Source organism: Girardinichthys multiradiatus, chromosome 7 (genome assembly GCF_021462225.1).
Source record: "Girardinichthys multiradiatus isolate DD_20200921_A chromosome 7, DD_fGirMul_XY1, whole genome shotgun sequence".
NCBI classification, from domain to species: Eukaryota; Metazoa; Chordata; class Actinopteri; order Cyprinodontiformes; family Goodeidae; genus Girardinichthys; species Girardinichthys multiradiatus.
Genome location: NC_061800.1, coordinates 6,315,590 through 6,341,755, shown reverse-complemented (window position 1 = coordinate 6,341,755; position 26,166 = coordinate 6,315,590). Strand labels below are relative to the sequence as shown.

The following is a 26,166-nucleotide window of genomic DNA, read 5'->3' as shown; positions in this document are numbered from 1 at the left end:
TTGTTTTATTTACTCATGGTATCTTTTTTTAAGTGGTACAACATTTTACTCTGAGAAAAAGCAAAAGCAGAAGAAATCTATAAGAAAGAAAATAATGATCCTAATGTACCAATCAATCTGCCTCGATCTTTTAAATTCCGATCATGATCACGTTTGCATTGTTGCACAGGTATTGTTCAGTGTTTTTCAATAAAATAGGATTGGACCATTGAAGGTGTATTGTGACCTTATAACACTTGACAGTTTCAGTTATGAAAAAAAAAATCAGGATCGGCAGGTCAGGCTGTTTTAAGATTGGTGTACGCCTCCAATGTTCAACTTGTTTTGAAGCACACAGGATATGAAAACTTGGCTGCTGTTTTTAGTATGTTCTAACATGACCATCTATCCACTTCAGTCACAACATAAGTTCCTTTTACCAATAGTGAATACTGCTATTTTTGAAGTTTTAGGTGAGTTTTGTATAAACTGTGGGTACAGTACATTATGACATTATACTCAGTGAATATGTGTGTTGTTACTTTGTTTTCATAGATCAATCAAAATGCCATTATTGAGAATATCACATCAGTGATTTATGATCCTAGTAATAGTAATAAAAAAAAATTTATAATCGTTTTTGGCAGGCTCGCATTTATTACATGAATGTTACTGTTGATGCACACACACACCTACACACACAACATCAAGGAATTGGCAAATAAATACATCTCTTCAAGTTAAGATGAGAACAAAATCTAAATTCATGTATTTAGTTGAACATTTCAGAGTTTTTATTGGTTATAAGTAGGGAGTTTACAAACAATGTTAATGAGTTAGAACTCTTCAAATCTATAAAGTATATTATGTATTCTGCATTGCATTAAAAAAAAATTCATAGAATGTTTATTCATTTAGCTAAAAACTAAGAAGTCCTTTTAGTGACCGTGCTGTGCTTTTCTGGAACTCAGGCATCACAATGTAGCCTGGGGTATTCGTAAAATGCTACAAGACAAAGGAGATGACCAGACTCAACTCATGATTTTAACAAAAAACGAGTAAGGCAATGACGGTCCAGAGGCTCCCTTACAACTATCTTACCCACCAGCCATCCAACACAGATCAGCATTATATACTAAAAACAGACGTCAGGGAGCTAGTGCAATCAGAAGGACACCGAGCCTTAAGGTCACAGCCCGTATTAGTTCCTGGAGACGGTTAATGTCTGTGTAATGAAGTTCTGATGCAGCATGAGGGATGGTTGACTCTTGTGGACAAGGCACTCTCCTTGATCAACCCTTAGCTACTGCTAAGATCTCCTGGAGTCCAGAGCACACTCCTCCCTACTTGGCCAATAACTCCAGTTTCTGTAAAGATATCCCTGTGTGCATGGGTAACTGTGTGTGTCTGTGTGTAAGTGCTGCAGCTGGGATGTAGGAATCACAGTTTGGGTTGGTTAGCCAGCTTTATCTTCAGGTTCTCTGCCAACTTGTCCAGGAACTCAAAGGTGTTCAAGTAGTCGCTGCGTGTCACGCTGCAAAAAGACAAGAGAAGATCAGTGATCAGACACTTGAAACAGGAACTTGAGCAGTTTAAGTGTCCCAAACAAATCCAGACAATGTTTATCAGGGTCAAACAGTGCAATAAACAACTGGCGATTGTTTGGTTGGAAACTAAAAACCCCATTGTCCACAAATCAGTGAATGCACCATACCTTACTATTAATAGGTTGCAGTGACAACAGCTGACTTCAGTGTTGTCTAGCTAACCAAGCTTTTATTTTAGTATCAGTGAGATGTTTTTAAAAAGAAAGTCAGAGAGAGCAAAAAGCTGTTCGAAGCTTTTGTACATGGACATGTCTGCTCCACCCCCAAAGCCAGGTTGGATTTCAGCTATTTACATGAAGTTTCAATTATAGTAAGATGGCTCAGTTTTATCCTTTCAAAGAGTAAAACTCTGCCATTAGGCATGCTGGATTAGGAAATGTCAAAAAACTCAGTTAAGTAAGTGGGTCTACTTACTTTATAGGACACACACACACACACACACACACACACACACACACACACACACACACACACACACACACACACACACACTCCTGTTTTGCTATATGTAGTGAGGAAGTGAATGAATTATTTAACAAACAAACACATTTTTAATAACTCTTAATGATTTTTGATATGAGCTTATAGAAAATAAACTGTTCTGTGACATTGTGTGTATTACATTTCCAGGTATGCAAAAAATAAAAACTTATTGAGCTGTAATCTGTTTTAAAAAAGAGATATACATTTTTTTTCAAAATTTTCTATTCATACATATACCTCTATACCTCTGTATTTGTAGATTGTCTTGTGATACAGAAAGAGACAGCTCTAACGTTTAGCTTTTTTTGGAGAAACCGATGTTTTATTTTGCTATAAACATTTTTATAAACATTTTCTTTATTTTAATTATCTAGATAAAGGTGAAGACAACCTAGCTGCTGAGACCATCCAAACTAAATTGATCTTTGCCTGTTGTGGTGAAACTAGGACTGTTGTAGAGCACTATAAAATCTCAGTGGACTTCACCCTGTGGGTCACAGTGTTCATTCAGACTGTAAAACATTGTCAACCAAGAGAACATATCTTTTCCCAGTCAAGGTCGGTATGATAATACAATTAAAATAAGGATGTAATTGATTGCTTACATTCACACTCCTTTCCTGTTCAATTACATGACTCCCAGTAAACACACTTCTAGAATATAACCCTCAACTTTGAACACTGAACATATGGGATTATGGTATAACCATGTTTTCTCTCCTTTTACAAAGACCCAGTGTTCCCTGTTCTACAATATTTTGTCCTTAGTTTCTAGCAAAAGGCTGACACGGTAATTGTAATTGGGTTGCTGTTGCAATGTTAATATATATTGGATCTGTAAAGAACAGCTTTACAAACAACACCAAACTGATCATCTGCTAGAAGAAAAGACAACATTAAATGTGGTTTGTTGGAGTCAGCAGCTCTAGCAGAGGTGCAGCTGCATCATTATGCCACATGTGACTTGGCCATGCACCATAATACCAGAAAAGGATTTATCCATCAGCTGCAAGTTTGTGTCTCTAATTAATGTAATAGCAAATTGTGACAGATGTGACTTACTTTGGCAAGCCTTTGATGCAGATAGCCAAGTCCTTGGTCATGAAACCAGCCTCGATGGTTTCGATGCAGACAGCCTCCAGAGCCTCAGCAAACACCCGGAGCTCTGCGTTGTTGTCGAGCTTTGCCCGGTGGAGCAGACCCCGCGTCCATGCAAAGATGGAGGCTGAAACAAACAGGTCAACAGTGTGAGGACAGGCTTTGCTCAAAAAACATAGGACATACAGGTCCTTCTCAAAATATTAGCATATTGTGATAAAGTTCATTATTTTCCATAATGTCATGATGAAAATTTAACATTCATATATTTTAGATTCATTGCACACTAACTGAAATATTTCAGGTCTTTTATTGTTTTAATACGGATGATTTTGGCATACAGCTCATGAAAACCCAAAATTCCTATCTCACAAAATTAGCATATTTCATCCGACCAATAAAAGAAAAGTGTTTTTAATACAAAAAACGTCAACCTTCAAATAATCATGTACAGTTATGCACTCAATACTTGGTCGGGAATCCTTTGGCAGAAATGACTGCTTCAATGCGGCGTGGCATGGAGGCAATCAGCCTGTGGCACTGCTGAGGTCTTATGGAGGCCCAGGATGCTTCGATAGCGGCCTTTAGCTCATCCAGAGTTTTGGGTCTTGAGTCTCTCAACGTTCTCTTCACAATATCCCACAGATTCTCTATGGGGTTCAGGTCAGAAGAGTTGGCAGGCCAATTGAGCACAGTGATACCATGGTCAGTAAACCATTTACCAATGGTTTTGGCACTGTGAGCAGGTGCCAGGTCGTGCTGAAAAATGAAATCTTCATCTCCATAAAGCTTTTCAGCAGATGGAAGCATGAAGTGCTCCAAAATCTCCTGATAGCTAGCTGCATTGACCCTGCCCTTGATAAAACACAGTGGACCAACACCAGCAGCTGACACGGCACCCCAGACCATCACTGACTGTGGGTACTTGACACTGGACTTCTGGCATTTTGGCATTTCCTTCTCCCCAGTCTTCCTCCAGACTCTGGCACCTTGATTTCCGAATGACATGCAGAATTTGCTTTCATCTGAAAAAAGTACTTTGGACCACAACAGTCCAGTGCTGCTTCTCTGTAGCCCAGGTCAGGCGCTTCTGCCGCTGTTTCTGGTTCAAAAGTGGCTTGACCTGGGGAATGTGGCACCTGTAGCCCATTTCCTGCACACGCCTGTGCACGGTGGCTCTGGATGTTTCTACTCCAGACTCAGTCCACTGCTTCCGCAGGTCCCCCAAGGTCTGGAATCGGCCCTTCTCCACAATCTTCCTCAGGGTCCGGTCACCTCTTCTCGTTGTGCAGCGTTTTCAGCCACACTTTTTCCTTCCCACAGACTTCCCACTGAGGTGCCTTGATACAGCACTCTGGGAACAGCCTATTCGTTCAGAAATGTCTTTCTGTGTCTTACCCTCTTGCTTGAGGGTGTCAATAGCGGCCTTCTGGACAGCAGTCAGGTCGGCAGTCTTACCCATGATTGGGGTTTTGAGTGATGAACCAGGCTGGGAGTTTTAAAGGCCTCAGGAATCTTTTGCAGGTGTTTAGAGTTAACTTGTTGATTCAGATGATTAGGTTCATAGCTCGTTTAGAGACCATTTTAATGATATGCTAATTTTGTGAGATAGGAATTTTGGGTTTTCATGATCTGTATGCCAAAATCATCCGTATTAAGACAATAAAATACCTGAAATATTTCAGTTAGTGTGCATTGAATCTAAAATATATGAATGTTAAATTTTCATCATTACATTATGGGAAATAATGAACTTTATCACAATATGCTAATATTTTGAGAAGGACCTGTACTTCTGTATATTACAATGATTTCTCCAACCTATGGGGTTGGTGGACGTTTCTTTGCCCTGCTGATGCTGTCTGTAGTGGCGAGTCACTGTGCCATGGGCGGCTTCAGCCTCCACTGTGCGTCCATCAGGACATATCAGAACGCTGGTCATCATGCCCAAAGAACCGTACCCTGAAAACAATCGTCAGTCATGACCTTCAATTGGTGTGATCAGGAGCACATATTCCTTCATAGCTCATCAAATGAATCATTTAACCGACCTTGTGCCACAGAATCAGACTGTACATCCCCATCATAGTTCTTGCAGGCCCAAATGAAACCTCCCTCTGATTTTAGGGCCTGAGCCACCATGTCATCTATGAGTCGGTGCTCATACCAGATACCTTTGGCCTCAAACTGAGCGCGATATTCCCTGAAAGACAAGAAATTCCCGCTCAGTTCGGTTTAAGATTGCTCGTTTTTGTGGATGCATTATGTGAGTATATTAAAGGTCTCACTTCTCATAGATTTCCTGGAAGATGTCCTTGAAGCGACCGTCATACTTTTTCAGGATGGTGTTCTTGGTGCTGAGGTATAGAGGCCAGGCTTTGGACAGAGCCATCTGGAAGGAGCTGTGGGCGAAGTCTCGGATGGACTTATCAGTGTTGTACATTCCCAAAGCCACACCACCTGTGCCTAGACAGACAAATCAACATGAACAGATCATACTGATGAGATCATCCACATGAAGAGTAGAAAACATCCAAACTGATATGTGAGATGTGCAGTGGAAATAATTAGATCCTTATTGAGCTTTATGTCTGCCAGTCTGTCCTAGTTATATTGACTGGGACCAGTTTGGATTTCATGTTGGTGCTTTGACATCTGCACAACTGAGACATGTTTATTTGTGACAATAAGGACATCTATTCACCACAAGTCAACTCAACATTCTCAACAGTAGGCTTAAGAGGCCGAGAGAACTTTTATCTTTATTACATATTCACATGCCAATTAGAGATGAGCAATTATCCTATCATCTGTGGTCATTGTGGAGAAAACATGATGAGAATTGTGATTTATTGTGATGATGATGAAACAAAATGAGGATGTTTACAAACCTCCACAAACTGACAAGATGGTTAAGATGGTGACTTTTCTTGTTTGAGTTTTTTTCCTCTGCTGTTGGTTCCACAGCACTGTTACCTTGCAGCAAGGAGGTCCCGGGTTCAAATCCCGGCCTGGGGTCTTTCTGCATTGAGTTTGCATGTTCTCCCTGCGCATGACTGATTTCTCTCCTGGCACCCCAGTTTCCTCCCACTGTCCAAAAACATGACTACTAGGTGAACTGGTCTCTCTCTCTGGCCCTTAGGTGTGTGTGTGTGTGTGTGTGTTATTGTTGTCCTGACTGGCGACCTGTCCAGGGTGTACCCCACCTCTCGCCCAATGATGGCTGGAGCCCTTCACGGACAAGCTGGTATAGACGATGGATGCGTGGATGTTAGCTCCATCAGAGCACCAATAAATATCCATTTATTTCAAAATATGAATAAACGCAACCAACTTTGCAGCTTAGCAGTACAGCCTTACTTCATGTAGTTGGTGCAATGAGGCTGCCTTTTTATTAATAAGTAAATTTTGTTTGTAGAGCAGTGTTTGTAGGGGCTCTGACTGTATGCTGTGATAAATGTTGGCAGTAAAGAGAGGATTTCCTTAATGCGTTGTCACTTTTCTCACTATTGAAAAAAATACCAGAAAATATATTTTTAAAATTTTTAGACAGCTGTAGCAAACGCCGAATGGTACAAATGGCTCCTCTTTAAAACCAGCTGTGATCAGATCATCAGATGTTGATCTGAAAGCTGCTTTTCTCAATCGGAGTTTTGCTCCTTTCTTATTATTAAACAAAGAACGTCTGAAAGCAGTGTCTTAAAAAAAAGCAAGTGAAGTCCCAGAGGTTACGTAGGAGAAAATACCAAATAATACTGGCAGCGGAGCCAAAAATAATGGTTATCTTATAACGTCTTATTTTATCTAATTATTTTCCACATGGCTGAATTTTTCTTAAATTACTAGCATTTATTTTTCGTTAATTATATTTTTAACCAAAATAAAGTTTTGGATCATATCTGAGCACAACTACGCAAAGTAAAGGGTTTGAAAAAGTCCCTTTGTGGTGTAGTGGGGTAAGCCTGCATCTTTGATTCAGGGGGACCCGGGTTGTGCCAGGAAGGGCATCGGGCATAAAACCTTGCCAAGTCTGTGTGCAAGTTGTACTGATTTGTTTTGGCGACCTCTGAATAAGGGAGCAGCTGAAAACACTCCTCAAATTAAGGGGTTTGACAATGCCATGATGACAGACAGATGTATACACGGGGCAATGCACATACAGAAAATACAAAGAGCGTTTTGCATTTCATCAGTTATATTTTAACATCTTCTTACTATATATAGTCTATTTAGTCTTCGGATTCACGCTCTTACTTTGTTTATTCACTTCTTCTTCTACTTCAATGCGCTGCTCTTACATCACATCCTCTATTCCTTTCGGTATGCTGGCCCAGCATGCATTCACACTGCAAGCAAATCGCTACATGGTCCAAATAAACTGTGCCGATACCGGCAGTTGAACCATGCCAGGGTTCAGTTCTCTGGTCCATTTCTGGGTCTGGGATGGGTTTACACTGGCGTGATCCACTCCAGAATCTCTAGCATGGCACTAAGCGTTCCAAGGGTTTGGTGTGAAAACACTGCAAGTCCTATACCAGGTCTGGGCATAAAAAACAGTGATACTCCATCCTACTACCTAAATTTATTAGTGACAAGAGTTTGAATGCATGGCACCTTTAATATTATAGCCTACTAAATATTCTCAGTCCTTTGGAATTGTAATTAAGATTTAATATAGTGTGCATCTCTGGTGTAAACAGAACACCGGGATAACACATTATGAAATAATCAGATCTTTGATATGATAAGTTGTGGTGCGAGTGTAACTGCACTTCGAATTGACTTCCTTCTTACCTTCAAACTCATGGACGACATATTTGACTGGCTCTCCATTCGTGGGTGTGTAGATCATCTCTACTTTTCCAGGCCCAGGCACTACAAAGTCAGTGGCTTTGTACTGTGGAGAGCACAACGAGGAGAGAGTTAGCACTATAAAGCCACCCTCTGAATGTCGCAGTTTTCAAAATTGATGAGCCTAGTTTAAAAGCAAAGTTCATGTAACAACCAAGACCTCAGCAGGAAGCATCAGCTGGAGAATTTAATGCACATCCTGCCCCTGACATCCTTTATGTAACCACCAGTCTTCTTACCTTTCACCCACACTTTTATACTGAGCACAGAACTGTTGACTTTGTCACTAAGCCATAAACCGACCTGTGCTCAAGATGTGTCACTGTGCTACAACTTATCCAGGCAAGAGAGGCAGGTCCAAAGAGCAGTGAATGAAATTTAATTATTGATCGGAGGAGTCCTGGAAACCCCACAGTGTTTCATCCAGCAGAACACAAGTGATTTTTACAGAGGAAGTGCTGAGGCCTCCTCTTAGTGTGCTTCAGGAACAGCTTTGTTGGATATTAAACAAACTGGTTTAAGTTTCTTAGACATGTCAATATAAATCCTGCACTCATTTGGTTGCCAGTATATCTTGTTTTTTGGCTTCAAACATCTGCCTTATATCCATTGCCATAGCAATAATCCCACTAGTCTATCACCAGTACTGAGGACTGGCTTACCTGGTCTCCGTGCGCATGCCTGCCGATGATGATGGGCTTCACCCAGCCGGACACCAGGCGCGGGATGTTTTTGCAGATGATGGCCTCCCTGAACACCGTGCCTCCGAGGATGTTCCGGATGGTCCCGTTGGGAGATCGCCACATCTTCTTCAGCTTGAACTCCTCTACACGATTTTCGTCCGGTGTGATGGTGGCACACTTAATCCCCACGTTGTAGCGCCGGACTGCCTCTGCTGCTTCAACAGTCACCTGGTCATCTGTTGCATCTCGGCTCTCCATGCCAAGGTCAAAGCTAAGCAGGAGGACACAAAGAGACTGGGTTTAAAGCTAATAGCATGCAGAATGTGAAAACATGCAGAATGAAAACTACTTTTTGGGGTAGAGGCATAAATGCTACACATACAAGATTTCAAAGCAACACATCCTGCCTTCAGGGCCACATTTCTTCCAGGAATGCACTTGTATTTTTTAGCAAGACAACACAAAACCATATTCTGCACACATTACAAAGGAAGAGGGTGGATTTCAGGGCTGGTTCTAGGCATGCATATATGAGGGGGCAGGCAGAAATGTGAAGTGGGCATCATCATGCTACACATTATGCTCCGGCATGTTTATTGTTGTTGTTGATTAGTGTTTTCTTTATGGGATTGGGGTAAACTGTAGTGCTGTGCAATTTGCCAGACTGCACTGGTTTCCCTCCAATTGGGCTTCATTAGAAGATGCTGGACTGGAAAAAAATAGCTTTGGGCAGGTTGATAACATTTGGGCTGCTTTTCACAACATTTGGAGGGTTTTTAGAAATTATTCATGGGAAAATTCTATCAAAATAGTCATTGTGTGGCAGAATAGTAGAAACCTTAACATCTCAAAATGTCAAAATGTTGTCTCTTTTACTCATATCAATAGTTCGTTTACTTTGAAAAAGAGAATCTGTCCAACTTAACATCATCAATCAGTGATGGTCATTGCTTAATCAACTGTGACTGTGAAATTTATTGGTCAATTGTAAATGCCCAACAATGCTGTTAAGACTTCATCTAATATACACTGAGGTGCAGCCTTTACTTTGTTAAGCTTTGACTTGATGTTGAGAGACAGCTTCATGCTGAAGGAGGAAAATACAAAAGATATCCAGAAAGCTAAAACCGGACCAGCACCACATTCCAATTGGATCTGGTGCTGGTCAGAACATGCACAGACATTTCTGGAGGCAGGTGCTTAAGAAAAGGGCATCTATTGCAAAATAAAAAAACAGGATATATTTATACTTTTATAGCCTCTTTTCTTGGCATTATGCTGCAAAATTTGTAAATAAAAAAAATAAATGTTCTGCTATGCATCATAATCAAAAGAGACTCACTGAATCAGCTGAGAAAACAGTAAACATTATTTGACTGATTTCTGTAGCTCAAGACCTGCCTTTCATTTCAAATTAAAAACCTACTTTAGGTAGTCAATGTGAACATTGGGTCTATTATTTTGCTAATAAAATCAAACAGACAGCTAGGTAACATTTTCCTATTTATTTAGCATTAGATTTAGCCTTCGACAAATATTAGTCTGTAATGTTAACTACCTAACAAAATGATTCCTCAGCTGTTGGAGTAGAAATGCTTTCATGAAAAGAGCAAGGGAGTAAAAATTAATTTTAGCTACACAGAACAGAGTTCTGGCCAGCATGCTGTAATTAATACTAAAATAATAATAACAGTGTAATAATAATAATAATAATAATAAAATACTATTGTTTGAATTAGGCTACTAGGCATGCAGGAAAATGGTTGTGCCCATGCCTTTTTTTTCCTTCTGAAGCCTTTAGCATCAAAATAATTAAGTGAAATTAGTGAAATGGTCTAATTTGTCTGTTTGGTTGTAATATATCCCTCTCTTTGGCTCTTCATTAAACTTGACAAACATCAGGCAACAGCTGGACAAGGCTTTGAAATCACCGATTTTATGAGTACAAAATATGTTGGCAATGCGTTATGCAGTCATGCATGGTTGCTGATTGGAACAAAATGCAAGCGTTTTTCCAGCAGGTGTCACGCCAAAATGCCCTCCTCTCCAGCCCTTTTTTAAAAGAAACATCGAGCCAGAAGCCGCATAATGTTTTCAGCAGTGCTATAATGTTAGCATACGTGGTTATTGTGTGACACCGCGTACGTGGCCGTCTTAATGAAGCTTTGCAAGAACATGTCTGCACAGAGTCCACGGGACATGTTTGTGCGACTATGTTTAGGAGGGGAGGGAGAAGCAAAGCGGGGGCTGGTGATTCAGAATTGATTTGAGGGGGCCTGGCATTTGTTGTTCCTGCGTAAAGCCGGCATCGACAAAATTAAAGGAATGGCCTGCCTGCAGCCCTGACCTGTCCCCAGCATCCACATTTTGAAACCAACTCCAACAACCTCATTCAAGTTGCCAATATAACATATATTAAGGGTGAGAATATGAAAAATACAACAAAACAACCCCGATACAGTTTAAATACCTACAGAGAGCTCAGCGAGTTTCCAATGGTCTTGTAGAGTCTATGATTTAAGGGGCCAGAGCTATTTTAGAAGCAAAAGTAAAACCAGCAATTTAATCATAATGTTATGATTTGTGTCCTCTACTTATTCCTTTTATTTAACATTTTAAAATGTATTTTGCACAGCCTCTGGATCAACTCCCACTTCCGGGAGAGCTTTGACCAGATTCCGGGGGATGTTGGAGACATAGAGTCCGAGTGGACCATCTTCTCCGCATCTATTGTCGATGCTGCTGCCCGTAGCTGCGCCCGTAAGGTCTGCAGTGCCTCGGGGTTAGACTCTTTCATCACCCAGGCTGAAGTTCCCGAGGTGGTTAACCGGAGGGTGTGTTCCAACTATAGGGGGATCACACTTCTCAGCATCCCTGGTAAAGCCTATGCCAGGGTATTGGAGAGGAGAGTCCGGTCGATAGTCGAACCTCGGCTTCAGGAGGAGCTGTGTACACACTGGACCAGCTCTATACCCTCTGCAGGGTACTCGAGGGTTCATGGGAGTTTCCCAACCAATCCACATGTGTTTTGTGGACCTGGAGAAGGCATTCAACTGTGTCTCGGGCATCTATACCGGGTGCTTCCTGGAAGCCTTCTTCAGGAGGTGTTCCAGTCACGTCCCACCGGGAGGAGACCCAGGCGACGGCCCAAGACATGCTGGAGGGACCATGTTTCTCGGCTGGCCTGGGAACGGCCTTGGGCTTCCCCCGGAGGAGCTGGAGGAGGTGTCTGGGGAGATGGACGTCTGGGTGTCTCTGCTGAGTCTGCTGCCCCTGCGAGCCGGTCCCGGATAAAGTGGAAGATGACGAGTACAAGTACGATTGTGCACATCATACCATGATATGCTAATTATGGGAAAAAAACTCTCATAAATGAACATATGTGTGTATCAACATCATATTTGCCTGTCACACTAAACTCACTGACAAAAACATGTCAGAATTCAAGCACCCCAAAGACATTTTTTAAAGTAATTTTAGACATTAAGACCAGTGATGGCTCTGTAAATTATTCCATTTGCAAAGAAGAGGTGTATTTATAGAGGAGGCACTAGAGGGCACAAGCGGTGTCATCAGAAGTGAAGTAATACTGTTAACAGGTAATCGTCAGAGCATCCAACAGGCCGTCAAAAGAGTGGCTGAAAGTCAGCAGACACTGCCTAGTACACATTAGATGGTATTACCTGCAACTGACCGATTTTGATTGGGATCGCATTAAAAGCCAGTAAGAACATTTCTGGAACTTTCAAAATAAATCACAGAAACCTACTCCTAACTCAGCCCAGGAACAGGACAGTAGACTTCCCAAGACATCGCTGTTTGAATAACAACACAGTGTTCCAACAAACAGGTCTCTTTCCATGCTGATTCTAGGTGGGAACCGGACAGGAGAGGTACCAAAGAAGTATGTCTCTTTGCTGGCAAGCAGACATAACTCTTCAAACTGGATCCAAGAGTGTCATACGATCACACAATCATATGCGACAAAGTTGAGTAATGATTTGCTGTTCGAGTATCCGACATTCATTCATATAAAAGGTGTAATGAGACAGGGTTGACTTGACTTTTCTTCTGAGGCCTCCAGAAGCAGCCCTAATCGAAGCGGATTTCTCACACAGCATGGAAAAGAAGGCCGGGACCGCATCGCATGCCTTCCTGCATGCACGTCCAGATAGCGAGAGGTACCCCGCCGCATCGCTGCCACTCAAGGAGCCAAACGTGCCTTTGTCGTACGGTTCGGCCGGGCCAGCTAAAAGCCGTTCTCCACAGCTACAGGTTTACCCACCTTTGTTTACCCACACGTGGATGTTTTCCTCAACTGCCAGGACAACGTATCTTCAGTACGGTTCATGTAAGAGGTAAGGTTTGGGCAGAGAAGATTAGTTCAGAGTTAAATAATCTTGTGTTGAGAAACTCAGCTACAGTAAGTGCTAGCAGACTAGCACTCAGCTAAGGATGTGTTATGTTTTAAAGTCAAAACAAACTTTATTTAAAGGGTGGTTTTTAAACACAGAAGATCGGCCATAACACGCTGTCCACACTTATGCATTTCAACCCTTTTATTAGTGGTATTTTAAAAAGGTATGTGTTTGATTCTGGTAACCAGCTATAAGCTTCTTTTGTTAGCTCCACTCACTAACAGCTAAGAACACGTGTTAGCCCATTTTATGAGTCAGCTGAAGATCATTTACCCAGAAAGGTTGTTAGTTTTCAATCTATGAAATATTTCCCTAAATATTATTTTACTAAACGTGATATCTAATAAAACACCATTAGGATCTATTTATCCAAAAGGTTTGTTTCTTATTCAAAATAATATTTCCTTAAATATTATTTTAATATTTTCTTAATATTTTTGTAATTATTTTAAAAAAAATAAAGGCAACTAATTAAACACCATTGAGAATTAATCCTCCAGAAGGTTGGTTTCATTCAGCAAATCATTCTATAAAATATTTTATTAAAATAATGTTTTATCTGATCTTGCATTGTGAATAGTTGTTTGAAGGTATACCAATTATTGCCTAAGTTGGTTTTAAGACTAACTTAACTTCATTTCCAGATTCTTCAAGCTAATCCTTGGTTCTCCAACATAAATAGCATTGCATGGTAATATTGCATCACTTTATTGGTCATGGTTTTCAATCATCTTTGATCAACTTGTGTATATTGTACATAACCCATTAGTCTTCCTTATTCTTTCATTTTGCTTGGTAGTTTAGTTGGATTGTTTTAGCAAAGAGTTTGTTGACTGAAATGTTTCACTTTGAGTTGACTTATTTTTGTTAATAAATTCTTGTATTTTAAGAAACTGTGTGAATTCATTCTGTGTGTGCCGAGTTTTGCTGTTCAATAATGCCAGAGCTTGGCTTATCCCTTTCAATTTTATCCCAATACCACCACCTTATTGGGCTGGTATTCACAGGACAACCCTTAACAGACCGAATTATTATTTAATAAAATATTAAAGCATTAATATTAAATAGTATATTCATAATCACAACAAATGACTGACAGACAGACATGGTAACAGCAGCCAAGATAACACGCAAAACAGAGATTGATCTTTCTTAAATTAAAATGTATGACATCATCATGGTGTTGGTAATGTGTCCTGCAATGTTCCTCATAAGCATCCTTGTTCAGGATTCGGTTTTTTGATATCTGGTCACCCTAGGCATACTCTTAACAAGAAAACATGACGTGGGTTAACAACATGTGGGAGTAGGCTCTAAAACCCATTGGTTCCAAAATGACTGTGCTACTGTGTCATGCTGAACAACTGCCTGATTTAAACAGATGAAACCTCTGTCAGACTCCATGGACTGCTGATAATACTGCCTAAAAGGCATCTTCTGTGTCTGCTGATCTTCTCTCACTGATTAGATAGACTGCTGGTTCTTCTGGGGACTGTTTGATAACACCATCACTGAAGATGTCATTTTGAAAAAATAAAAATAAAATAAATATTGGAAAAGTACAGTACATAAATAAGAAACAGGACTCAAAATTTTCATGTGTTTTACTACTTTCATAATCAGAGATGCAGCTGATTTTTCTAGCTCCTCTTCAAGGTTTTATTAAAAACTACTGTAATCAAATCAAAAATGAATATGTTGTTATTGTTTATCTTCATTCAAGAGCAATTTTATTCTAGAAAGCTTAAGAGGCATAGAGGTATTTTTTTGTATTTTCTGCATTCAGTTTTAGCAGCATACCGAGTTCTCAGGATAATAAAATCACCACAATTAGGGCTGGAACAATTCATCAAATAAATCGGGATTAATCGATTATTGAAACATTCATCAACTGACTTAATTATCAAAAAATCGTTAACTGCATTATACAAACTCTAAAACATGCAATTTCCTGAAAAACAACCGACTCAGCAGTAATCATGTCAAAATTGTACAACAAAATAAATCCATTTACCATTTAAGATGAAAAACCTTCTAGATTAAGAATAGGATATCATCAAAGTTCATGTGCATGTAAAAGTAGATAGACAAATACTTTTGGCAAATATACAGCAGTGACTGAGAGAATATTAGTAAATGTAAGCAAGAAAAAGACTAAGACAGATTTTTTTTTTTTTTTTGAAAATCTAATCTGCACGTTTCAGACTAATGTGACCAAATCGGGGGCTTTAAAGCTTGCCACAGGCATGGGTCACCCTAAAAGAGCACGCCCTGTTTGAGAATTGATGTCTTTATTTATACTTCATTACACATGATATAGCAGCAGCCCTGGAGTAGAGGCTGACATTTTTTTGAGAGTCCCACGGGTCACGGGATTCCCACGGGAATCCCGCAGGACGGGAGATAGCATCTGTAAAGATCACGTGATTGGGACGGTACAGGATAAAAAATGAACGGGAGCAGACGGGAGCGGGAGCTAACCAATAGGAGGGAAAATAAACTAGGATCAATTGTCTTTGGAGATGTAAAACTGAGACTTTGTTATAAACTTTAAGAAAAAAAAACTTGAATCGACGCCGCCATTGTGTTGTTTTTTTCCAAGAAGCCTATACTATAATGCGTGTCAAACGAACTACACGACCCACAAGCCAACAGTGCTTCTGATTGATGTTTTCCACCTGCGTTCAGAATGGAGGGAACAAACGCAGGTGGAGAACTGGACGCAGTAAAATTTGATTTGTAACGTAAAGTCAGAAGTAAGGACTTATCTATTAAACTCATAGAGCTGACAGGAAAGTCGCAAATATTACCGAACTTCAGGAGAGTTGAATGTAGAGGTTTTAACACGCAGTCTGCTGCTTGTAAAACATGTTTAGTCGTAATCAAGTTCACCAGTGATTAAGGGACACTTGTTTGGCAAATTCTGGATTAAATCAACCCTGCATCTCTTCATTCATCAAACCAAAAGTACCAACATGTGTCAAGTCTCATCTGACCAACAAAATTGCTGCATGTGCACTAACGATTTAAGAGGTAAGGTACGGAAGCCCGTGAGGGGACATGGGGAAATTTATTTCTTTTGCGTCCCCACGCAATACTTTTGCGTTCGGCATTTTGGAGCAACAGCACAGATGACAAACTGCTCATAAAACAAACAGCACTGATATGTCATTGATATGGTTTATTTGTTATATGCAGGTTAACATGCAGTAAACAATGCGATAAAATGCTTAGGATGAGAAGAACCGTTCAAATCACGATAAAAACAAAAACACGACGTACAAAAAAAAGTACACATCATGCAGCAGTAATAAGCAAACAAAGTGTCACAGATGTGGTTTCGTGCAGTTTTATTGTCCAGTAGTTTGTTTGACAGCTTGTGGATTGAAGATAATTTTATTTAAGGCTGATTTCAAAATAAAACTCAATAAATCTCAAAACGGGTGTAGTGTTTGTTTCATTTTTGCAGTTATCTGGTTTGGAAACTATCCCACAAAGTATCGCGAAATAACGCAAAGACTATTGCGTGGGGACACAAAAGAGAAAAAATTCCCCTTGTCCCCTCGCGGACCTCGTAGAAGGCTTCATCAAGGGAAGATATTAAATAAATATGTTGTGAAATAGAAAAAAATGAATGTACCATTAAATGTACAATTTATTTAATACATCATTAAATATTAAGTGTACCACTAATTACGTCATGTCGTCTTTAAAATTATACTTAATTATTCAGTGGCACATTTAATTGCATTATAGTCCATTTCATGATATAATGGTACATTTATTGTTTCTAATGATGTATTAAATAAATAAATGGTACCTTTTAATTTAATGGCACATTTAATGTTACATTTCTTTCATGTTACATTTACTTCACTTATGGGACATTCACAACATTTATTTATTTAATGATGATTTTATTGTATTAATTTTGTCCAGTTTGACCCTCCATTCTTGATGCCTGTATAGGAGGTCATGTCAGAATTTGAATCAGGTGTTCTGGAGCAGACACACATCTAAAACTTGCAGGGAAGGGGTCCCTGAGGACCAGGGCTGTGAACCATTGAGGTACAGTTTCTAAATTATGAAGGTAATGCCTTTTTGGCCTTTTGTTCAACAAGTACAGTTCTCTTACTAGGTGCATTTTTCTTTCGTTTCAGCAACTTGAAACATAAAAGTAATGTCATTGTTCAAAGGAAACGATCACTTAATAAATGAGTAAAATACAACTATGTACATTTTGTTTATTCAACTAAGATAGGCATGGTCTGTTTCCTTGTTTGATATTTTATTATTTCTTCATTATTATTCTTTTTACTTTAACTGGCCTTTACTACAACTAAAAACAGGGACCTAACTGGTCCTTTAAACAAAGAAATTGCCAAAAGACTAAATGAAGAAAACAAAAATGGGAGTGGCACAGGAGTGGGAGTCGTTCTGAATGGGAGCGGGATGGGAGTGGGAGTCAATTCACCAGGAGTGGGATGGGACAGGATTTTTTTTGTCATGCTGGCCTGGGATTGGGATGGGACAAGACATTTTTCTGTGGGAGCAGGATGGGACAGGAGAGAAAATCCACTCCCGTGTCACCCTCTACCCTGGAGCACTAACTAACACTAAAAGGAGCATAAGCCACTGCTTTACCTGGCTAAAAAACAAAATTTTAAGCTACAATAAATGGGCTGTGAAATTAATTTACTGTGTCACAAGACATGAGCAACATTAATGAGAGGTGAACCTGAACGTGAGCTTGCTTTCAACTAAAGAATAATTCACACTTCTACCAGGGCTATGCTCGCTTCATACTGGAGCTAATTACAATTTTTTAAAGACCTCTCACAATGTTCACATCAGGGAGCACCAACACACTGTTCCTCTCCTATGCTGTACTGTTGGTGTCATTAATGAGGAAATGTGTGAAACACCTAGCCAAAAGCAATCCTTTGAGCAATATGGACCATCTGTATGCTGAGATCAGTGGATAAACCAGAGTGCTGGTTACATGTGGCCTCCAACAAACCTCTGAAACCAACACAACAAGCTCAGAATGCTTATCATTTCCTTATAGCAAAAGCCTGAGTGCATCTGTGTGCAGCCGCTGGCTCTGTTTGAAGTGGTGACCTTTTACCTACTTTTTTCTTGCCCTTTACCCAGAAAGCTTAAACCAAGACATAACAACTGATGAACACCGAGCAGAGAGGAAGGAGAAATTAACAGAAGAGTCAGCAAAAAGTCACCAAAAACAAAAACTGGGATTTATTCCCTTTTCTACATTTGAATTCAATACATTATTTGCCAATTAATTTCACTGAATCTATAAATCAGTATTTGTCCATTTTATGAACTGCTATAAACCTAGTGGGTTTTTACTAGTGATGCAGGAACCAAATGCCAGTGATTTCTATACAATTCTGTCCAATAATCTGCAAATCCATACTCTAATACCCCAAAATAATTGAAATTTCATTTAAATGCACAAAAGACAAAATTGTTTGGTTTCTAAACACATCAAACAGCATGTACTTTTATGTACTTTGATTTGAGTTCAGTAAAAATCAGATGAAAGTAAAAATCATACACTTGTTCATAGACGAGAATAATCTAGAAATTCCTTTATTTTCTGTTGGATTTAAAACTATCATCAACCTCCAGCACATTTTATTCTTTTATGGTAAATGTTTGTTCAAATTAATAGATAATTTAACACAAAGTTTAAACAAATAAATGGTTATGTGTTAAAGTCATTGGAAAGAAAATCCGAAACACAGAAAAGCAAAACTGAGAATCAGCCGGTAAAAGCCTAATTGACGTATCTGTAGTTATTACATCACATTCCTTTTGCATCAGACACTCTACAAGCTTACACATTTTCTGTGTTGAAATACTTGTTTCACCTTGTGCACTGGTTGTAATGGGACTGGGGGTTAATCATTATTAGACTAGTGTTTGCATTACCTGTTTCAAAATTATGAGATTGGAGAAGAGTTTTTAAAAAATCCACTTTGGAACTGGCTGCAATCCATCCAGTGAAAAGACCCTGATTTATGAGTTGTACACCTTTTGCACACCACAATTAAACCAGATAATGTGCTACTGATAAATTCACAGAAACACCTTAAACTGCAACTCCAATGAGACATTATACATGCATTTAGAGGAGAAGCAAACCTGTATTTTGCACATTTGTGTATATTATGGCCAAAGAAAAGAAAAAATTTGTCTTTACTCAAAAACCAACACTACTGAAAATTTGACTTTCTCTAGAAAGCATAATCACAACATTTGGGAAGATGCTGTCTTAATACAAATAGAGCAGATGAATCAATTAAAGGGAGACATTATCACACTGTTTTCATCATAATTTCACTTCAGTAGCTGATTTAGACATTCTAACACAAATTTTATTCCTCTGATGCGTTTAAGGTCTTCCGTTGTGAAGGGAGAACAACAGCAACCTGACACCTCACACCTGGTGCATTTAATGACTGTATTTGCACTGGCATATCGTTAATGCTATTTTCTTTGTGAATAAGACATTGAAGTGGAGTAGAACGTAGGTGTAAATGACTTGCAAGAAATTCCACAAACATGAACAGAAATAGTAGTGAATTAGTGCTCTGAGAACTCTCTACTGTGGGTAAAATATTGATTGCAGATACCAGCTCCACAAACAACACATTTTATGTCTATAAGAAAAGGGGGAACTTCCTGCACGTTTAGTTTTTGAGTTGCCCAATCTCTGACAGTTGTACCTTCTAAGAAACTTCTCATGTAATAAGGTAAATATCACACAATATCTTGAGTGGACTTTCAAATCTTGTTAGACAACAGATCATTAACTTTTGTGATTTCAAACGATGAAGTATTTTAAAAACACACAAATGTTTGCCACAAAGTCTAAAATATTCAAGGTGATGGAAGCCTAAATACTAGGAGCTTCACATGATTTAAACATGACAAACAGTCAGATCAAATTCTCTCATTTTTTAGGTTTCAAAACTGTTCTGTCTTTATTTAACAGCTTTGAACATCCCTTCAAAGTAATCTCAATCCTTTCATTTTATTCTTCCTATGCTGTTTTTTTCTTTTTCATGACATGGGAGACACTTTAACATTGTGCAACTGGTGCTGCGCTGTCCACCTTGCCATGATACCTTTGACCCTGACACAAGGTTTCCCACCGTTAGAGGAAACCTTGTGTCAGGGTCAGCTTTAAGTAATCAACTATAGCCATGACGTGGCATTGGGATTAATATTGTGCAATACCTAAACACGTTCCAAAGTTGCCTTGCTTAAAATGAACTCCTCAAAAAGAGTTTAATATAAACAAGCTATACAGGATATACAAGATCTGCAAGAACAGTCACTTCATTTCAACTATATGTAGGTTGTGCTGTGGAGCTGCAACAAGCATCATCATTTGTCAACTTTAAAAACATTTTGAATACTAATTAGGCAAAATTGACTGTATATTTCCTATTTTTCTATGATTTCTTTTGATTTTTAAATCCTGAATATAAAAATGGATATGATTAAATATATAGAAACCTGTAAATGCAATGATAAAACCACACTTTATAACCTTCATAAGGAAGATGTGCAGATGCCCTCACCTGTGCAGGTCCAGTTCTAGGTATGGGAAAATCAGTTTGTCCTTAATCAGCTCCCAGATGACCCGAGTCATCTCATCTCCCTGCATCTCCACCACGGAGCCGGCCTTGATCTTCTGAGACATCTTAACACAAAGACACACACTATGAAGAAAAGCAAACAAGACATATTTTGCTTTGTAGCAAACAAAACTATTTATTCTAACAGTCTTCACTGATTTGTACTATAAATAGAGATGCTCAGAGAAATCAGCTGGCTATGGCTGGTTGGATACCAAAAATACAATCTTTTTCTGATCCGAAAACGCAACATACATATGTGCTTACTTAACAGTCATACACACAACATATATAACAGTCTTTGGTTTGGAAGTAGTAACAGCGTGAAGAAGACTCAGCTAGCTATTTTCAGTATAAACAAGGTTAGGAACTTCAACAAGGGAAGCTGTGTTCCAACTGAGGCATGTTAGCTGTTCTTTCAGGTTGCTGCAGCAGGGCTTAGCCATCAGCTAATAGGGGGAAAGTGAACACAGAGTTGCTCTGTTTCAAATTTTAAAAATAGTTTAATTCCATCTGACATGCTGGCAATCTTTTCTGATGGTAATCCCAATAATGATGCTATCGGTTAATAATTCAACTCTTTAGCAATATGGCACATATTGAATAAACTGCACGGTGGTGCAGTTGGTAGCACTGTTGCCTTGCAGCAAGAAGGTCCTGGGTTCAATTCCCAGCCTGGGGTCTTTCTGCATGGAGTTTGCATGTTCTCCCTGTGCATGCATGGGTTCTCACTGGGTACTCCAGCTTCCTCCCACAGTCCAAAGACATGCCTGTTAGGTTAACTGGTTTCTCTAAATTGCCCTTAGGTGTATGAATGAGTGTGTGCATGGTTGTTTGTGTGTTGCCCTGCGATGGACTGGCGACCTGTCCAGGGTGTACCCCGCCTCTCGCCCATAGACTGCTGGAGATAGGCACCAGCTCCCCTGTGACCCACTATGGAAGAAGTGGTAGAAAATGACTGACTGAATAAACTGAATTGAACAAAAAAAGTAGAGACAGTCGCATAACCTGGAAGATGTTACTTGTAGATTTCCAGTGAGGCAGAAAGACAGCTCTGTAGATTTGTGTTGTTTTTGAGAAACAATTTTTTATTTCTCATTTTATTGTTCAAGAAGTCCAATATTTTCAAAATGGAACTGGCTAAAACTGACATTAACAGATCAGACATTTACGAAATTGGTGATCAGAAACCTGCCACAGAATCTCCGATCAGTCCATCTCTAATTACAATGTCCTGCATAAAAACAGGTGGATCTAAGGTTTGCACTCTGTGAATTAATCTCTTCACATTATTCAGTGGGAGCAGCCTATCAGGGACTCTGCCGTTCATTTGCACCACCAGATTTACTCCATATCAATCCTCTTACAAGAAAAATCTTTTTAGCAAGCCATACAAACTCCGCACCAAAGGGTTAACACCCATTAATGTTCAGTGTGTTAACCCTTTGGTTAATGTTCAGTGTGTTAACCAAAGGGTTAACACACTGAACATTAATGGGTGTCAAGAACAAAAACAAAAGAAGGAAAAAAAACACTTATTGTCCTTTGAATACATGTAAAAATGTATCATTTGCAGTAGAACACTAAAATTGGAGCTTTAGATGAAATTGGTGCTTGTTGACACATGCCCTTGTTTGCTATTATTACACAATGTTCTCTAAGTTTCCCGGACAGCTTCATTATTATAGAGGACGCGACAGACCGTCCAGACAGCCGATAACCAGTTGGTCCATAACTGGGAAGTCGTAACGTTAACAGAACCAGTTTAGTTGTAATTATTCTGATAACTAACTCCGTGAAACCAGGAAGGAGTTTTTCTAAAGCTGATCAGGGCCATAATGGGCACTTTATGCTAGCTGCACCCGACCGTAAATAGGAACCTCCAAACAACACACCATGTTGTATTCTGCTTCCTTCAACACAAGCATTATCAAACATTCAGTTATAATGCTACATTTCTTTTGATGTACAAAAAAATGATGTTAAGCTTTAGCAACAAAACAGGAAGATGTACCGAGAAACGTAACAAAATGAGAGCATTTCGCTTCCTTGTAGCTCGACATTATCTAACTTTGCAGAAACCACTATTTCAGTGCAAGCGCTTTACCTTCTGTTTAAGGATAAAAACCCACGACAGAACCAGAGAGGACAGCAGTAAGCGGAATGATGTTGAAGCGACAGCAGAACAGACCGCTCCAGTAGAGCCGGTATTCTGACAAGATGTTCAGCCAATCAGACAAGAGCACACAACTATGTCCCCAATCAGATAAGCCCACACAACAAGAGGAGTAGCTTCAACTCTTTGATTCGTCTGACTGATAAGTCACAAATTTGTGCGTATGTACGTGCACGCCCTTCCTTCAAAAGCAAAAAAGAAAAACGTCTTGTCTGGAAAAAATTTTTTTTATCCGTTTTACCTAAGAAATTAAATAAAAATAATAAATGATAATATTAATTAGTTGGGGTTTAAGTCATCAGACGCTTGACAAAAACACAGCAGAATAAACACATTAATAGTCTGTGTCTTTGATTTAAAACCATCTACCTAGTTTTCTAAACGGATTTTGCACTGCTTCTGTTAATCAGAGAGATGTTTCTATTAGATGAAGGATGGGGCACTGGCTCAGTGACCAAAACCTATCAAATACAAACGGGTGAATCAAGCTTCAAGAAACCCTTTAAAACCGACGTGTCGTCGGCGACACATTTCGACAGTGCACTTTAACGTACCGTAACTACCAACAGTTTGTGCTATCTGGAAATGCCAACGGCTTCTGAAAGCTGTGGAGTTGCGCCTCACAGCCAACATGTAGTTATTACGGTAATTTCACTCGCAAAACATTCTCTTTGTCTCCTCCTCCCTAAACACAGACGAAGCAGAAAGTTGTGGAGATAAATTAAATGTAAGTGGAGATACGAAGCAGAGAGAACTATTAAAAAAATAAATAATAAAAAACAGAAAAAAAAATCCTCCCGGGTTGCAAGATAACCTTTTGGATTTTTTGATAGTTTTGAGACTGAAGGAGCGGTTGACGGAGGAACGTCTGACGAAAAAAATGTGACGTTAGACAAATGTGACGTTAGACCTGTGCATTTCCGGGTTGCATTTATGGATGGTTGAAGCTCGATAGTATCTACTTTTTACTATGTGTAGACTATTGTTGTTGTAAATTGAGATTTTTATTGTGTGGTAATTCAGTGTGTACAACGCAAGTCTATTAGTACTTTGTACACGTAAATGTCCGCATGGCGCACTCTGAAAATGTAATTTTTTTGCTGACGTTTAATATGTCGTTCGTAGATTTATGAGTGTTTAGCTACATTTGTATGTATGTGTATAGTGTTTGCAAAGTGTACCGTGCCTTGTTTGTTCTATATAGTATGTGTAATAGACCAGCTGAATATTTTTCTCCACCTTCAGTTTGTTTTGTCAGGAGGAGCAGATAAGTCTGCATGAGCTCCACTATCCAACCAGTGTACAGTGGGGACACAATGCAGCACTGGGAAAAGACAGTTCACTGGAAAGTCAGAAGATTTCCCACCACTCATTTCCAGCATGTCTGCAACCAAAGCACTGCATGGTAGTGGGAGGACTGTGATGTGGGCCTGTGTTTGTAGTCAGACAGGAAGTGTCACTGGCAGTACCACCAGGACTCTGAAATGTGAAGGGACTGAGTCCACAGTGGGGAGAACAAGTATTTGATTCACTGCAGATTTTGCAGATTTTCCCACTTGCAAAGCATGTAGAAGTCTTTAATTATTCTTTAATTATTATCATATGTACTCTTCAACTGTGAGATGAAGAAAAACGCTTGCACAATTTTTTTTAAATATTAGCTTGTTCAATGACAAATACTCCATTATTTTTCTATAAATATGTTCCATTCTGTTCAAACTTTATATTTAAAATCCAAAATAATTTCTTTATGTACACCTGCACTGTTTTTCTTTCATTAAAACCATAAAATCAAATTTCGATTTTTTTTTTTTTTTGGTTTCTCACTTTAAAACTGTTAATACTCTCTTTTACCATACAGTCAATTGTAAAAAAAACAAACAAAAAAAAAACAAAACATTTATTTAATGCTAGGCTGCACGGTGGTGCGGTTGGTAGCACTGTTGCCTTGCAGCAAGAAGGTCCTGGGTTCAATTCCCAGCCTGGGGTCTTTCTGCATGGAGTTTGCATGTTCTCCCTGTGCATGTGTGGGTTCTCACCGGGTACTCCGGCTTCCTCCCACAGTCCAAAGACATGCCTGTTAGGTTAATTGGTCACTCTAAATTGACCTTAGGTGTATGAGTGTGTGCATGTTTGTTTGTGTGTTGCCCTGCAATGGACTGGCAATCTGTCCAGGGTGTACCCTGCCTCCTGCCCATAGACTGCTGGAGATAGGCACCAGCTCCCCCGCGACCCACTATGGAATAAGCGGTAGAAAATGACTGACTGACTTATTTAATGCTGCTAGACATTGTTTGTTTGCAATGTCAGTATGAGTGATCATCCTGAGCAGAAATAAATGGTGCACAAAAAAGAGGCTAAGAATATCTCCAGCGAGCTAACAGAACCCAAGGCTGAAACAAAAAGACGGCAAATCAAAACTGACTCATATTTAGCTGAGTCATATAGTGAAAGCTTATGTTCTGAGCCCATTGCTGTACTTAATCACCAACCCTGCTTTACACAGTTATGGAGTTTTGACGAAAATTCAGAATGAAAGACTCTTCACTGCCTGCTCCTTCCAATGACTCTTCTGTTCATCTCCCTGCCATCCAATCAGCATCCTGTCCGCATGACTCTTCATCCAATCACCTTCCGACGCCTCGCTTTTAACAATGTTCAGCCATGTACATCCTCGCTTGTCAGCTGAGCTCATCCCTCCACCCCACCTCCACCATCTTCCTTCCCATCTCCTCCCGGCTTTCTCGCTCCCTGGCCGCCAATCCACCACCAGTGTCGGATCAGGGGGAAGACATCTCTAAATCTAAGCATTACAAATTATCATCTTAGCTCATGTCATTCTCAGCATTCATGTCTTCCTCCCAGGTCCGAGCGCCAAAGAAATAACCATGTAAACATATATCATTAGAACATTTTAATTGCCATCCTTTTCCTTGTGAGTCTTTTCAGATTTAAATACTTTTTAAAATGCATGTAACTATAGTAGGTAAAGCAGAAATATACTGACTAGCAGGCCTATTAAACTCAATCTGTGGCATATTTCAGAACTTGTTTGGTCTCTATCGTCCTCGAGTGCCCATAAAAGCAGTGCTGACAACAACCTTGAAAAGTAGGCACCACACGCTGGAACCAGAACTTGGAAAAACATCTAAAGAAGATTTGAGGAAATAAACGGATAAATCAGCATATGTGTTAATATAG

At 39.5% G+C, this 26,166-nt stretch overlaps 1 protein-coding gene and 1 long non-coding RNA gene across 3 annotated transcripts; one reads left to right on the top strand and one right to left on the bottom strand.

Annotated features, from left to right (window-relative positions):
• Positions 1–613: 613 nt before the first annotated feature.
• On the bottom strand, positions 614–23,657 carry idh1 (isocitrate dehydrogenase (NADP(+)) 1). Of its 2 annotated transcripts, none has more exons than XM_047371586.1 (9): positions 23,520–23,657; positions 20,733–20,854; positions 8,681–8,972; positions 7,962–8,064; positions 5,456–5,633; positions 5,219–5,370; positions 4,989–5,129; positions 3,132–3,294; positions 614–1,513 (listed from the first exon to the last, which is right to left on the bottom strand). In XM_047371586.1, the coding sequence occupies exons 2-9, from the start codon at positions 20,852–20,854 to the stop codon at positions 1,420–1,422; spliced, it is 1,245 nt and encodes a 414-aa protein (XP_047227542.1). In that variant the 5' UTR covers positions 23,520–23,657; the 3' UTR covers positions 614–1,419. The 2 variants fall into 2 exon arrangements, with proteins under 2 accessions (XP_047227542.1, XP_047227540.1); XM_047371584.1 differs by lacking the exon at positions 23,520–23,657 and adding an exon at positions 22,897–23,053.
• A 249-nt stretch (positions 23,658–23,906) lies between these two features.
• LOC124871951 lies at positions 23,907–24,765 on the top strand. The gene is made up of 2 exons (XR_007039169.1): positions 23,907–24,053; positions 24,211–24,765. It is a non-coding gene; the product is annotated as an uncharacterized LOC124871951 (long non-coding RNA).
• The last annotated feature ends 1,401 nt before the right edge of the window (positions 24,766–26,166 follow it).